This window comes from Arachis hypogaea, chromosome 20, assembly GCF_003086295.3.
Source record: "Arachis hypogaea cultivar Tifrunner chromosome 20, arahy.Tifrunner.gnm2.J5K5, whole genome shotgun sequence".
NCBI classification, from domain to species: Eukaryota; Viridiplantae; Streptophyta; class Magnoliopsida; order Fabales; family Fabaceae; genus Arachis; species Arachis hypogaea.
The window spans coordinates 143994593-144011040 of record NC_092055.1 but is presented as its reverse complement, the minus strand read 5'-3'; the positions used below and the strand labels follow the sequence as shown (position 1 = coordinate 144011040).

Genomic DNA, 16448 nt, shown 5'->3' with positions numbered 1-16448 from the left:
ATCACTGCAAGAGACTATGTCGGGACGACATGCTCAGCTCGAAAAAGAAGGTAACAACTTAGCCAACAAAGGAAGGTATAACAACAACGGCAATCGCTTTTACACAAACCGATTTCCAAACTTTTAAGTCCAAACCTCAATGACCCGGTGGTAATCTCTGTTCAGACTGGTGACTTGTTGGTAAGAAAGGTCTTATTAGACCCAGATAATAGTGCCGATGTCCTGTTTTATTCAACTTTTCAAAAAATAAAACTGTGTGATAAAGCTATGCAACCCTCCTCTGGAGAACTAGTCGGGTTCTCCAGGGAAAGAGTCCCAGTGCTCAAGCATATCTGGTAAAAGACTATGATGGGAAAATCCCTCAATAAAAAATTGTCTACATCCAGTATCTCATAGTAGATTGCCCCAGTCCGTATAACATTATTCTTGGACGACCTACTTCAAATTCTTTCGGAGCAATAGTATCCACTTTACATTTGTGTGTTAAGTTTCATCTGCAGAAAAATTTAGTGGCAACGGTACATGCTGACCATAAAGAAGCACGGCAATATTACAACACAAACTTAAAATAAAGCTCTACTAAGACAATACCACCAGCACACATGCAGGCTGTGTACAACTCGGAGGAGTTATCCTTGCTATCTGCTCGATCCCAAGGAGGATTTTCGTGAAAGACTTCAACCAATGGATGATCTCAAGAAGGTAACCTTAACCAAGAATGAAAACCAATTTACATATATAGGGGTGCCTTAACAAGCGAAGAGCAATAGTGGCTAACAACCATCTTATGAGACAATGCCAACCTGTTTGTGTGGACACTGGCTGACATGCCAGGGATTGACCCCAGCATCATTTGTCACAAGTTGGCAATTAACCCAACTGCCCAACCTGTAGCCCAGAAAAAACGAAACCTCGGAACAAAAAAAATGGCAGCATCTTTAGAAGAAACCATGAAACTGCTTACTGCTGGATTCATCAAAGAACTACAATTGACAACATGGTTATCAAATATGGTAATGGTAAGAAAAAGCTCGGGTAAATGGCGCATGTGCTTCGACTTTACAATTCTTAATAAAGCATGCACTAAAGATGCCCATCCATTATCTTGTATTGGCAAATTGGTTGATAATGCTTTTGGCTTTGGTAGCTTATGCTTTATGGATGCATATTCTGGTTACAACCAAATTCTCATGCACCATGATGATCAAAGTAAAATGGGCTTTTTAACAGAATTCGATAACTTTTGTTACACAGTAAAGCCATTTGGTCTGAAGAATGCAGGTGTCACATACCAACGATTGATGGATAGGGTATTTCAGCAGCAAATAGGGTGGGATATTGAGGTTTACGTCGACGATATGGTCTCAAAGACATCTAAACAGGGTTCGCACTGTGCCGACTTATTGGAAATCTTTAATCAAATCCAAGCATATAACGTGAGATTAAACCCGAAAAAGTGTGCTTTTAGGGTCCAAGGAGGCAAATTCCTTGGATTCATGCTAACTTCCCGAGGAATCGAGACTAACCCTGAAAAATGTAGTGCCATACTCAACATGATAAGCCAAAAAACAATCAAGGAGGTCCAATAATTAACAGGGAGATTAGCAGCACTATCACGATTTTTGCCAACAATAGCAAACCAATCGTATGACTTCTTCCAAACCATATCCATGAATAAACTATTCAAGTGGGACGATGATTACGAAAGGTCGTTCTTGGAGCTAAATACTATCTTATCATCACCTATAATACTCCAGAGTCTAGAAATCAGTAAACCATTACATTTATATTTATTTGTTTCTAATCATGCTATAAGTTTGGCTCTGGTTGTTGAAATAGGGAAAGTGCAACAACCGGTATACTTCGTTAGCAGGGTCTTGCAACCGGCCGAGCTGCGATATCCAAAGATAGAGCAACTAGCACCAGCCTTAGTCACAACAACAAGAAGATTGAGACATTACTTCCAAAGCGATACGATAATTATCCGAACAGATCAACCCCTTCGACATATCCTAAATAAACCCGAGTTAGCCGGAAGATTGATTAAATGGTCCATCGAACTTTCTTACTTTGACATCGAATACCAGTTAAGGCCGGCCTTAAAATCACAGGTACTAGCCGACTTTCTTTCGGAGTTCACTACCAACAACCCACAACTTCAAGAGCCCAATTAGAAGTTACATATCAACGGCGCATCAAACCGTGAAGGTAGTGGAGTCAGAGTATTGCTAAAGGATCGAGACACGGTGATAGTTGAGCAGTCATTACAGTTCTCCTTTAATGCAAGTAACAACCAAGCAGAATATGAAGCTCTGTTGGCCGGACTGAAACTTGCTCACATCCTACAGATATCTCAACTCACGGTTTACTGTGACTCTTTCCTAGTGGTAGAACAGATCAATGAGACCTTCCAAGTACGAGATTCTTTCCTTGAACAATATTGGCTCATGGGAAAGGATCTTATTTCAAAGTTCGTCAAGTTTGAAATTATCATGTACATAGAGAGCATAACATCCGAGCTGATGTCTTATCTAAGCTAGAAACCATAAGAAAAAGCGCACACTCCACCAACACTATCACAATTAACCCTTGAAAAACCTAGCATAGATTTAACATGCATATTAAGTGTCACACAGGTGAACGATTGGAGACCGCTCTTCCTCAAATACATCACCGAAAGAGTTATCCCAACCGAGGAAACAAATCCATGCCTCTTTCGACGAAAGGCAATATTTTACACAATCATTGGTACCAACCTATACAGGCGAGGATTCTCACAGCCACTACTAAAGTGCCTCGGCATGGAAGAGACCGCGACAGTCATGGCTGAAACCCACAAAGGTGTGTGTGAAAACCATGTAGGAGGCCGAAGCTTAGTGGCCAAAATACTTCGGGCACAATATTATTAGCCGACATTAAAAAGAGATTGCATACTTAAAGTACAGAAGTGCGACAAATGCCAGAAGCACGCAACAATTATACGCACGCCTGCCGAACAATTGCACAGTATGGGAGTCAGTTGGTCATTCTATAGGTGGGGGTTAGACATCATCGGATCCTTCCCGAAAGCAGCGGGTCAGGTAAAGTTCCTTTTTGGTTTCAATAGGTTAGTTTTTAAAATGGATTGAAGCACAACCACTGGCGCGAATAACAGCAGAAAAGGTACGATCATTCTTATGGAAATAGATCATATATAGATATGGTATTTGAGGAGAAATAATATCTGATAATGGTAGACAGTTTACAGATCATAACCTTGCTTCTTTTTTACAAAATCTTAATATTAAGCATCATTTTAGCTCGGTCAAGCATCCTCAGACAAATGGATAAGTAGAAGCCTCTAACTGAGTTATATTACAGGCTATGAAAAGGAAGCTCAGTGACACAAAGGGAGAATGGGCTAACCTCATTCCCAAAATCTTGTGAAGCTATAATACCACTATTCAATCAACCACGGGGGAACTCCCTTCAGACTAGTTTATGGATTGGAAGCAATGATACCTGTGGAGATCGTCATCCAACTTTAAGAGCCGAGCTATATAAAGACACTAAAAACACAATTACAAGAGTATCCGAGCTAGACCTCGCCGAGGAAGACAGAGAAATTTCCACTTTGAGACAACGAGCAATGCAGTAACTCATTGAACGAAGACATAACACAAGGGTAATCCCCTGAGTTTTCCAGCAAGGAGACCTCGTCCTCTGACGTACTGAAGAAGCAAGGAGACCTCCAAGCCATGGAAAGTTGGCCGCAAACTGAAAGGTCCTTTTCGAGTTATTAAAGTCCTCAGAATGGGGGCTTACTTGTTACAAACACTTACGGGAGACTCAGTCCCAGGATCATGGAATCTTTCCTCATTAACGCTTTATCAATCATGAATCCAACATTATTGGTGAATGAATGTACTCTTTTTCCCACTCTTGAGTTTTTTTATCATACTGTATTTTACTCAAAGAGGGTTTTAATGAGGCCGGACGCCAACCATCTCTATGTATTTTGTGAAAATTGATAAAGGAATTCTAATTACTATTCCTCCTTTTCAAATGTATATTCATAACGACAAAATAAAATACAAAAACCAAAACATGTCAAATGTGTTAACTACCAACCGAGCTTCATACTCAGAGACTGTTCATCAAACGAACTACCAAATAAAACCGATATTACATAATCGGAAAAAGTAGCAATGGTCCAAAAAACAAACAGAAATTCAAAATACATATATACTAAAAACAATCATGCCTCTTTATCACTAATGCTTGAGCTTTCATCCTCCTTTTCAACCATAGCATCATCATCTACCAGCTCCCCATTCACGACCACCTTTGTCGCATCCAATTTGCCAACTTATGTCTTTGGGAACACAACCCTGACTGAGAAACATCTCAGTCAAAACCCTGAGCAAATACGTCATAAACCTCGGTCTCCAACTCTTTAACCCGAGCACCCAACTGATCGTTCTTTATTTTCATTTTTTTCATTTTCTCCTCCGAGGAGAGTTGAAGACTTTTCACATCAGCAAGCTCAGACTCCTTCTGCTTCACCAAAGAGGAAAGATCAAAAATCATCTTTTCTTTTTCATTAGCAACCTTCATCAGCTCCTCAATAGTCGCAACATCCTTTTTCTCCCTTTCAAAAGCTAACTCCTGTGTTTGTCCGACCGACACAATGCAATCCTCAATGACTTGAAAAAACACACAAATTAGAAACAGACCTGAAAATTTATTTACAATCAACACAAAAATATACCTGCAAAAAGCGGCTTGCTCTTATGTGGCCAACTTCGTTGATCATCTTCAAGGTATTCATGCAACCTTCTCTACGATTCATAGGTCGACTCCACTAGCTGCAGATTAACGTCATCATCCTTTAAATCGACAACTTCGGCCATTTTCCCTTTAGTCGTCGACTGCCCCCTCTTTCGTTTGGCTTTTAGTTTCAGCTCAGATTGAACAACACCCATGCCAATATTGTTATATTAGCATTCGTTGTTGACCCTTCTTTCTCATTTTTCTTCCTCTGGCTGAAAAAAGATTTCAGACCGGCTGTGGTTATCGTCGGAGCCTTCTCTCCAACGACAAAATTTCCGAGCTATAATTAGTTCATACATTAGAGAAGAAAAACATTCTTACCCAAACCACAGTTACCTATAGAATGCAAAACTGCTTGCTTATCCGTATCCCATTTCAATAACTCGGTCATGGATAACAATTCTTTTGATTCCATCCCTTCAATTAAAAATTTCATAACACTATTGTCATCATCAAATATATCCTCAATGTTTAAAACCTGTACAAGTTTAGGAGACCACAAAAGAGGGAATCTTTCTTCCAAATACTCATTCAGATAAAAAGGAAACTCATCTAAAGCGCTTCAAATCTTAACGAACATTACTTTAAAATCTTTAAAAGACGATTTGTACAAAGCAGATCTACCAAGATGACTACTTAAGTTGACCCATAAGCCCCGACGAACCCCTTTCGCTTGAAACAACAAGAAGAAAAGTATCAAAGACGGAGGACGTTCTAACAACTCCATCAAAATTTGAAAAGCCCTAACAAAGCCCCACGAATTCGGGTGCAACTGTGTCGAGGCACAATTCAGCCAGTACAGAACACCACATTCAAACTTTGTGAACGACAGCCTAACACCTAGCTCTGTCAACAGGCAGCTATACAAATAAAAATAGGGCCAATCATTCAATTTCTCATAAACACGGTCCTTCTCCTCACATGGCAACACTTATATGCTTATTTGACTACCCTCCCTGACTCAAACATCAGAGCCTAACGGTTTCACTGATTCGTCATCATTAAAACACCATACATAACCCTTTACACTAGCGTCCACCCAACTATACGGGTCACTCTCATAAATTTCTGTCTTTGCTTTCCCCATTATCCCAAAGAAATAAAGAATCCAGAAAAAAAAACACAAAAAGGAGTCAAGACTCACCTTTTTTTCTCATTTTTTGACAAAGGAAAGTTAAACTTTTTCTATCTTCAGAACTCCTACAAATTTCCACTTAGGAAAAAGTAGAAAAATTTATGACAATAGTGGAAAACCAAACGGTTGTAAACACTTAAACTGTTTCTCATCTCAACCATCCATCGCATACCCTTCAAAAACATACATTAATCGAACGCTTAGGAATACACCGAAACTTGCACCACATTTCACATCAATCAATCTATGGGCGCGTGAAATTAGGTAACACTTCAGGTTACATTAATTACAAAATTTTCATATTCTATAGATGAACCAGGACGAGTTTGGGCGCTGGGCCACTCTGTTACACTCCGCAAGCCATTGTCGAGGTATACGTGCAAAAAAGCTCGCCTTTGCTCCTTTGGAAATATGACAAACTTGGGAGCTATGATGTGTACCTTATACCTCGGCAACAGAATCAATAAGCTCGGACATGTAAGGCACAAGTCAAACATGATCAGTAAAATATTATTGTTTAGAACCCCACATAGCAATATTCTCGAACTAAACAAAAATCTCGGTGAAACTCTAAACTGATCAACAAAGTGAACAAATTATTACTCTATAAAGGAATGAATAACAACGCAACAGCAGGGACATGATATACTTTAGTTGCTTTTACTTGTTCTTACCACATTATTGAGATTTTCTTCTAACTTGAGCATCGGAATATCTTGTGCAGGTGTTTTCACTCATGGTGTTTGACTCTAACCGACGTATAGCTTCTCCAACGAAGTAAGCTCATCGGTGCTAGGAGTCGCTATAACTCGGCCAAGACCCTCAACGAACAGAACAATCTGCATACATAGTATGACCCAAATAAAATCCACATCTTAGTGAAAAGAATAATCTGCATACATAGTAAAATGAACATCCTGCGGAGCATGTGTATACACAATCAAACAAATCAAGTAAAATACCAATAGTATATCTAAATAAACATCAACTTTATAATGAAAAAAAATATATACATACATAGTAAAATAAACATTTGATCTAGTTGATAAGAAGATACAGCAGCGGCGACGATGGCACAAAATTGCGAGAAAGCGGTTGCGACAAAAATAAAAAAAAGATTCAAAATTAAGACTAAAATTCAGAAAAATATTATTCTCCTATATTTTTTCTTTAAACAATTATCTCGATAAATTAATTACTCTTAAATATATTGTCATATTATTTTTTTCAAAAATTTAAGTATATAAGAGGAGACGATACGAATAGTTATACTTAAAATTTTTTTTTCAGTTTGTTTGATTTTTATATAAGTCATCTTTATTATTTTATTTGCTTTACTTTTTTTTTTAAATTCACCAAAAATCGAATTCTTAATTTTTTGAATATAAAATTCAAATACAATATAATATCATGTACATGATATGACTTGTTACAAAAGCTTAAATTAATAAGAGTAGTGAATATAAATAGTTATATTTTTAATATATCTAAATTTCGAAGACATAAATGTATCATTAATTCATGAAATTTGTGTTATTTCGAGGAGATAGGGAAATGTGCCTTCTATAAGCATATATAATAATACATGCACATTCAGCACCAGCCACAATATTGTATGTGTTCAAGAGCCTTTGTTTATTCAATATTTTCTTTGGCAGATAATATATGAGTAAGGTTAGAGAGATAATAATAATATAAAATTATTTTATTTTATTTTAATATTTATATAATTTTGTATAGAAGAATACTAAAAAATTATTAGAGTTTATTATTTTTGACTATTAATTAGTTATTAATATTTAAAAATATAGATTAAAATATATTGTTAGATTATTAAATTAAAAGACTTAAATTAATAGTTAAAAATAATAATTAAAAATAATAAATTTTGATAATTTTTTAATATTTTTTTAAATATATAACATTACTAATTATATGTTTATTAAATCTAAAATTAGTTATTTATTTTAACAATAATTAGAAAATATAAAATAAAAAAACCAATGCTTAAAAAACAAAAGGAAAAAAACAAATTATGACTCTTTATGATTCTCAAACCATGGTTCACAAACAATGCATATATACGGTAGTGCATTTAAAGAGCCACTATAAGTTCTTTATATATATATATATTGGAAAAGTATCCAACAAGATTTTTGAACAATGTGTAAATAATGTGAATTAATAAAGTTTAAAGACTAAATTCAATTAGTAGCATTAAATTAGGGTGTAGTGTATTTTCATTTGATTGGTGGTTGTTCATGTTGTTCAAAATTTTCATTGTTCCCCTAACATTCTATATATATTTGTGTGGGGGTCATTGTTCCTATTGAGTTTTTAAAAAACAATAACGAGTATATATGTGTAGATAATTGTCCTATTGTAATAATTTATTTGCTGTCATACTTAGAAAAAAAAATTATGTGCAAGAAATATTTATGTTATTATATATTAATACAATGATAAAATTTATTGTATTATATATATATATATATATATATATATATATATATAAATTTAAACAAATAATAATAATAACTAATAATAATTTAATTATCTAAAGTCAAGCTTAATTTTCTAAATATAAATAAAATTATTAATATTTAATATTTTTTATAATGTATATTATTTATTTATTTTTTATTGTTTTTAATTTAGTTTTGTTTATACATATAATATTGTTTTTATCAAAAAAGTTTATACCATAATATTATAAAATTTCAACTTTGCAATTAAATATCAAAAAATTATTTGAATATTTACTTAATATAAAAAAGATATTATTTTATCTATTAAGTAAATATTTAAATAATTTTATTTTTCTTACAAATTTTTTATCCCTCTCACATAATTTGACTGAAAATTTGACACAAAAAAATAGTGAAAACTTTAGATTAGATTATCCGAGTTATACTTTTTATAAATTTTTTAACTATTGAATTATAATTTTTTTTTGTATCATATAAAAAATAATCAATAAAAATATAATTTAATGGATATTAAATACTTGACTAGATATTAATATTATTAATAATAAATGTAATTCATGCAATATTATCAAAATATTAAAATAAAAAATATTTCTGAACTAATATATTTTTTGATAGGTTAATTACTTGTATTTATTAAAAATTTGATTAACTAATATATTCTAAAATTTAAATAGCTAAATATATTAATATTAATATTTTTTATTATTTTATTATATTATTTATCTCTTCTTTTAAAATTTTTTGAATTTATCACTGACTATAAAGTTAAAAATCATGTCTAATTTAACAGGAGAAAAAATGTTTTACGGATATGCTTGATCACCTTTGGCAATTATTTGGAAAAAGCAATATTTTCGGATTGCTATCAAAAAGACATTTTGTTATTACGAGCCAATAATAAAATAGTATGGTGTCTGTGGGACATTTTAATATTTTATTATGAGAATGCCACAAGAAGCTTCCGATTCTTTAAGCTTTCACATACATTATATATTCTCAATATTTTTAGTTTGACTATACTTTAATTTGTATGCTTATACTATATTAACTAGTTGTATTTGGAGGTACATTAACTAATTATACATAGCGAATTGAAATTTAGATGAATGTATATGGATGTATATATAATATAAAATATTTGCAACAATTTTCGTCAGCGATTAAAATAAAATAAGTAGTTAGAAGCTTACTTGGAGGTTAAACTATACGGTACGAGAAGTGTCTCTTTGATGATCTAAGCAATTGCGAAATGTTGTTGATTTTGATAAGGTCAATTCAATTCTCACTTTGATATATATTGTTCTCAATGGATTGCACTTTACTCCAAGACTTTGTCATGAAAATGACCCTTCTTAATTACATAATTAAATGGATATAAAACTCAAGGATTATTTCCTAGAAAATTATACTCAACTTTATTTTTGGTGTCTTACATACTTCGTTGGAGGTTTATGTATGCATACGTGAGAGATGATGAGTAATGTAGCAATTAAGTCAAAATCATGGAATTTTTCTTTTAAATAATTGTATACTGATATTTTGCTGTTCATTTTTTTTTTAGTTGTTATTTTTTGTGTTATTTTAATTTCTCTAAAAAAACAAAATTTATATTGGTACTATGCTATATATAGTCTGTTAGGATTTGAAATTATATTTTAAGAAATGGTTATCCGAAAATTATTTTTCCTTTAATATTTAATAGAACTTATTTGTTTAGAATTCAAAATCCATATGAATATATTTTAGGTTTTTGATAATTATTTTATTTTTGGGTGTGGTGGATAAAACCCTATTAAAATATGGGTGTAAATAATTATATGTTTACTCAAGAATAATTTTACAAAATTTATAACAAATACAATAAAAATTCAATTTTGATTCGGTAAAATAATTTTAAATGTTCATCAAATTATATAATATCACGTCGGTAAAAATAATCATTTTTTATATTAATTACGTAAATAATAATTCAAAAGAACTAATTATGATTAAAAGATTGTGTAAAAAATTTATACCATTAATGGCTGTATCAATAAATCCTATTGTAAGATGTTACTAAAAAAAAAGAAAATATTTTATAGATTTTTTTGTTTTTTAATTATTATTTATTACATATATTTTTTATCATACATTTTAAGAAATTAAACTGAGAAAAAGCATATAAAAATATATTTATACTAAAAAATCATACTTAAAATTATTTATTGCGAAAAATAGAAAGCATTTTTTTTTCAAGTTGTAACAGAACGAAACCGAGTGAGAGTTATTGAATTTTTGTTATCGTTATTAATAAACTGAAATTAATAAAAGTAAAATAAAGAGAAAAAAAAAAAAAACTGATATGTGTGTGTGTGAGTCTAAGTTGTTGGTTCCACGTGGTTGGAAACTCTGTCTCACTCTCTCTCTCTCAACCTTTTCACTCTCTCTGTCTCTCTCTCTCTTCATTTTCTTGCTCCCAGCATAGTATATATATCTCAAATTGAGTGTGTAGCCGACGATACCATCTCATCTTCATTTGCAACTCAAAGCTAACAGCAGTTACCATTATTCCTTAGGAATCTTATCTCACCTTTCAACGCTTTTTTTCATTTCTTACCTTATAATACACTTCCAGATTCTTTACCTCCATTCTTCGTTTTTCTGTGCCACAGAATCTTAAAGGTACTCCAATGCACCTCATCAATTCTCTCTCTTGTTCTTCATTGTTCTGGCGTTTGGGATATGAGAATCTTTCTTGCTCCTTGTTTTTCTTTTGAGATCCATGGGCTTCCTTAGCTGCTTTAGTCTTTCATTCTATCTTGTTTTCTTGAATCGGAAGGTTTGGTTGTTGGTGTATTTGGAATGAAATGGCCAAATGGGGTTTCCTTGTTTTTATTTCACTTTCAGCTTATCCTTTCATTGATATAAATATTGGATTTTTTTTGAAAGAAAATATTGGGTTTGGTTAAAAATGGAAGCTTTTGATTTTGGGGTTTGCGGATCCGTGAACATTTCTGTCTGTTTTATAGCAGCAGAATATGAGTTCCTTTTCTATCAGTTTGAAAAATGCTAATAAATAGAATGTGTATTGCTATGTGACTGGATTTGCATTCCATAAATTTTGACACATGAAAAATGCAGCATCTTGTATGGTTAATATTAATATTGATTTCTTTTGTGGTTTTCAGGACCACAGATTGGTTTTGTTGTCTTATGGGGATATCTTTTTCCTTCTCATGTCCATTTGCCAAGTACAATGATGTCGAAGATGGATTAGATTCTATGGTTGTAAAATCCATTGACTTTGGCAATGACGAAATCAAGACTCTAGTAAGATCAGTGAGTTTCAACAACAGAGATTCAGAACCAACCATCCTTAAATCCCAAGGTTCAGGGAAGATGACAGTAGAGAAGTCTGTAAGCTTCAAGCGAAAAGATTTCAGTAGTGTGATCTCAGACAATGCTCTTGAGTTTGATAAAGAGAATGAATCATTTGTCTCAAAGATTAGCAAAAAGATTAAAGACACAGATGATGAATCTCCTAGGCTAGAATGTGAAGCAGAAACAATCCAATCAGCACTTTTGAATCCACACAATCCTAAACACATGGCTGCACTTAAATTACAGAAAGTTTACAAGAGCTTTCGCACTAGAAGAAAGCTCGCGGATTGCGCGATTCTTGTTGAACAAAGCTGGTACTAGTTTGTTGGCTTGAGAGCCTCTTTTGTTCTTGTCAAAACTCAATCTGTTTCTAACATGTTTTTGTTTGATCTTTTGAATAGGTGGAAGCTTTTAGATTTCGCCGAACTCAAGCGCAGCTCGATATCTTTCTTTGACATTGAGAAACATGAAACTGCCATTTCGCGTTGGTCTAGAGCTAGAACCAGAGCTGCCAAGGTATTGTTAACATTATTATGCCTTAAGAGTTTGATTTATTTTAGTTGATCTTATAAGTTCCAACTTTAAGGCCTTAAGAAACTATATTAAACATCTCTTTGTCATTTCAGGTTGGAAAAGGTTTATCAAAAGATGATAAAGCTCAAAAGCTTGCTCTACAACACTGGCTTGAAGCGGTTAGTTCAACAACTGTACTAGTACTTTATCTTGAGCCAAATTGGTTTGGCAGTCAATGATCGGTTATTATGTTACTGACCAATTTTTGTTTGGTAAAACAGATTGACCCGCGCCATCGCTATGGACACAATTTGCACTTCTATTATGATAAATGGCTTCAGTGCCAAGGCAGAGAACCCTTCTTCTACTGGTAATATTCTTTGTAAAATAGTTTCCTTTGTTACAATTTTTGGCTAGTTTTAGACAATGGAGTTTGAGATTAAGCTTCTGATTTGAAATTGCAGGCTTGACATTGGAGAAGGAAGAGAAGTAAATCTCGAGAAGTGCCCGCGTACTAAACTTCAAACTCAGTGTATCAAATATCTTGGTCCGGTAAGATTTCCTTCATTTATATGGGAACATTAAACTTAGTAGATATATTTACTTGAGTCACCATTGATTTTCATGATGATTCATTATTTTTCATTGCTGTGTCTTCCAGATGGAAAGGTTGGCTTATGAAGTTGTTGTAGAGGATGGAAAGTTCTTCTACAAACAATCCGGAGAGCTCCTTGACACGACCGAATCAGATGCACATGCCAAGTGGATTTTTGTCCTTAGCACATCTAAGTTGCTGTATGTTGGCAAGAAAAAGAAAGGTTCATTTCAACATTCTAGCTTCTTGGCTGGAGGAGCTACATCTTCTGCTGGCCGTCTGGTTGTCGAACATGGCGTCTTGAAGGTACGAATCTTGCAGAAAGTTTCAAAGTTTTGTTATTTTTGCCAAGTTTCGGTTGCCTTCGATGGCTAATGAATATTGTTTTGTTTCAACAGGCAGTTTGGCCTCATAGTGGTCACTATCGTCCGACAGAAGAGAACTTTCAGGAGTTTATTTTATTCTTGCAAGAGAACAATGTGAACCTCTCTGATGTCAAGGTATCAAAATTTGAAACAAAGCAGTGATTACCAATTTGTGATAGTAAAGATCTGTTTTCAAGAAGCTGGAAAAAACAAACATATTCTGAATGAAATTGCTTTTCTATGTGCAGATGGCTCCAGTTGGCGAGGCTGATGAATTATTTTCAGTAAGAAGCATGGGACATCTCAGAAGCCACTCGTCCGAAGAGGACTTCACCGAGAACATCAGTGGCTTGGAGACCGAAGAGAGCATCGTCCAAGACTCAATCGAAAAGCATGAAAATTTGATGGAAACCAAGGATGCTTCTGCATTGACAACACCTCGCTCAAGGCAATTCCAGATTCTTGGAAGAGAACTATCCAGTCTTCAAATACCGAAAAGGGGAATTGAAGGACTAGAAAGTGAGGAAGGAAACGTTGCAAAAAGTATCAAGAGTTTTGAACCGGTGTCTCCTACAGCTGATCAAGAAACAGAACCATTTGCATCAGAGCTAGACCACCAAACTCCTAAGCAAAATGTGAGTGACAAAAAGGATGGTGAGAGTGATGAAGAAACAGTTCCAGAAGAGTCAATACTCAAGAGAATCAACTCACACAAAGGGATGAAATCCTACCAACTTGGTAAGCAGTTATCCTGCAAATGGACAACTGGAGCCGGACCTCGAATCGGCTGTGTGAGGGACTACCCGAGTGAACTCCAGTTTCGCGCTTTGGAGCAAGTTAACCTGTCCCCAAGAAGCGCTGCCCGGACCAAGTCGCCTTTAGCTCAAAGAACCACCTCCGGTTTGAGTCCTAGTGTTTCTTCTATCGCAAGTTTGTGTGGCGATACATCAGCAGAAACACAATTTGAATATATGAACATGTCTCAAAGAAGTGACCATAATTCAAGATCAGAGTTCTCCCCACTGATCAGAGGAACATCAGTGATACCAGTTATTCATATGTCATGAGTGAATAGAATTACCATTTGATTTATTCTTTTCTGTTGTGAATAGGTAACAAAAGTATACAAGTTTTTAGTATACAAATTTTTCTGATGTTGTTTATGTTAATTCACATAGCCATTCTTTTTTCACTCATTTATAATGTAGGGTGGAAATTGTAAAATTTTATCAAGGGTCTATTTTGCACCCGTAAATTAATACAAACAAATATTCAATCACTGTTCTTAGAATTGGAAGCATGTTTTGCCGTGTATAAGATTTCAGACCATGATAGTATTAGTAACTTCAACGTTAAGGTTGTTGGAAATAAATAGTATTACCATGTGTTAAATAATTTGTTATTTTTATTATTTTAAAAGATTAATATAATAAAGTTTTGGAATAAATTTAGAGATTTATTATTATGATAAGTGATTATAATAATGAGAGATAAATTTTCTATAATTTAATCTAAATTATTTTTTATTATAGAATTTATTTAAATGGACATGAATAATTCGGATAAATCAATATGTATATAATGATCTTCATTTGATGAAGATTAATGAATCTTATTTATTAAATTATATATATAAATAGTACATATAAATATATGACTATTAAACTGACTTACTTTGAAAATTTCTAATGGTTGTAATTACCGCAAATTTGTCAATAGGATATTCAAAATGAACATAGTACTAGAATTTCTTTGACCTGCGACTATCATATTAATTAACGATGTATTTATTATACTTTGATTTCGGATACCTAATTCCTTAGTGTGCTAGTTGAATGGATATTGAGTGTGATTTAAATATTTGTAAAATTAATGATTAGTCAACAAGAAATCCGTCAACTCGGTAAAGAGTTTAATTTGTATGATTATAATGATTGAGATAAATAAAACCTTCGGCAAGGGAATTTAATAAATGAAGAAATGAGTTTTTTATGTCATTCGCAGTTTATTATAATAATGAGAACAATTTAGAGTTTGACAATTAAACCATATTTTAAGGGTTAATCAATAGTTAAAAGATGAAAGGAATTATACTTTGTTATTCTTGAGTTTTTAGTAAATATATATTATTTCATACTATCGGGTCATTGATAAGTGTTGTTAGACGCCAACCTTAATTAGTAAATTGAGTATGACTAATTTACTATCCCTAAGTATTGAACATTTGGGGCCACACACTAACGAGTGTTCTAATCTTTGATATAGAATTATTTAATTATTATTTTAATTTGATAAAATAAATAATTATATTAATTCAAATAAAATATTATTATATTATTTATTAGTACCAATAATATAATAATAATATGATGATTGAGAATGTTAAATGAAAATTAAAAATAATTAGTTATTCTATTTTTAAATTTAAATTTTAAATTTAAATAAAATTTCAATCTGGTTCTATTTTAAATTAAATTGTGATATGATTTAATTCATAAAGTTTCAATTTAAAATAAGATAAAATAAGATTCATGTTTAAAATAAGATAAGATTTAAATTTAAAATAAAATTTAAATTTAAATTTGGTAACAAATCTTATATACTATATATATGACAAGAGTAAATGAATGAGATACAAGAGTTTTATTTTATTACTTCTTTATATACAAATATATGTGAGTATACGATGTGCAAAGAATTGTGAAGTTTTTCAATTTCGATGTGCAAAGAGTTGACGACACGTACTAAGGTATTTAAATTTGATTTATATTATTTAAATAAAATTTAAGTATAAAATATATCTTTGAAATTATTTTTTTTTCTATTGCATATTATAAACACATAATAATCCTATAAAAATCCGAGCGGATTTACCTCACCATGTTAACCAACAATCATTACATTATTTTTCCTTTGATTTTTCTCTTTATTTTCTTTGCTTTTATCATCATGTTAACACGGTTGAAGTTTGAAAAAATATTCTGGTTGGTGAACTTTGTGTATGTCTTTGTTATAGTTAATTCCTTCCTATTTCCTAATATATTTAATGCTATTGTTCAACACAGTATATGAAAGAGTCAAGGTGAAAAAAACAGAGGTTTATCACCAAAAATATTTCACATTTTTTAAAAAAGTTTAAACATAGGAATTTTAAGAACGATTAATTGATTCATGCA

The 16448-nt window shown here is 32.5% G+C and overlaps 1 protein-coding gene across 1 annotated transcript; it reads left to right on the top strand.

Annotated features, from left to right (window-relative positions):
- The first annotated feature begins 10806 nt into the window (after positions 1 to 10806).
- LOC112734931 (IQ domain-containing protein IQM2) lies at positions 10807 to 14551 on the top strand. The gene is made up of 9 exons (XM_025784459.3): positions 10807 to 11100; positions 11607 to 12113; positions 12201 to 12315; positions 12426 to 12491; positions 12594 to 12682; positions 12777 to 12864; positions 12974 to 13213; positions 13306 to 13407; positions 13521 to 14551. Exons 2-9 carry the CDS (start codon positions 11632 to 11634, stop codon positions 14337 to 14339), a joined length of 2001 nt encoding a protein of 666 aa, XP_025640244.1. The 5' UTR covers positions 10807 to 11100; positions 11607 to 11631; the 3' UTR covers positions 14340 to 14551.
- The last annotated feature ends 1897 nt before the right edge of the window (positions 14552 to 16448 follow it).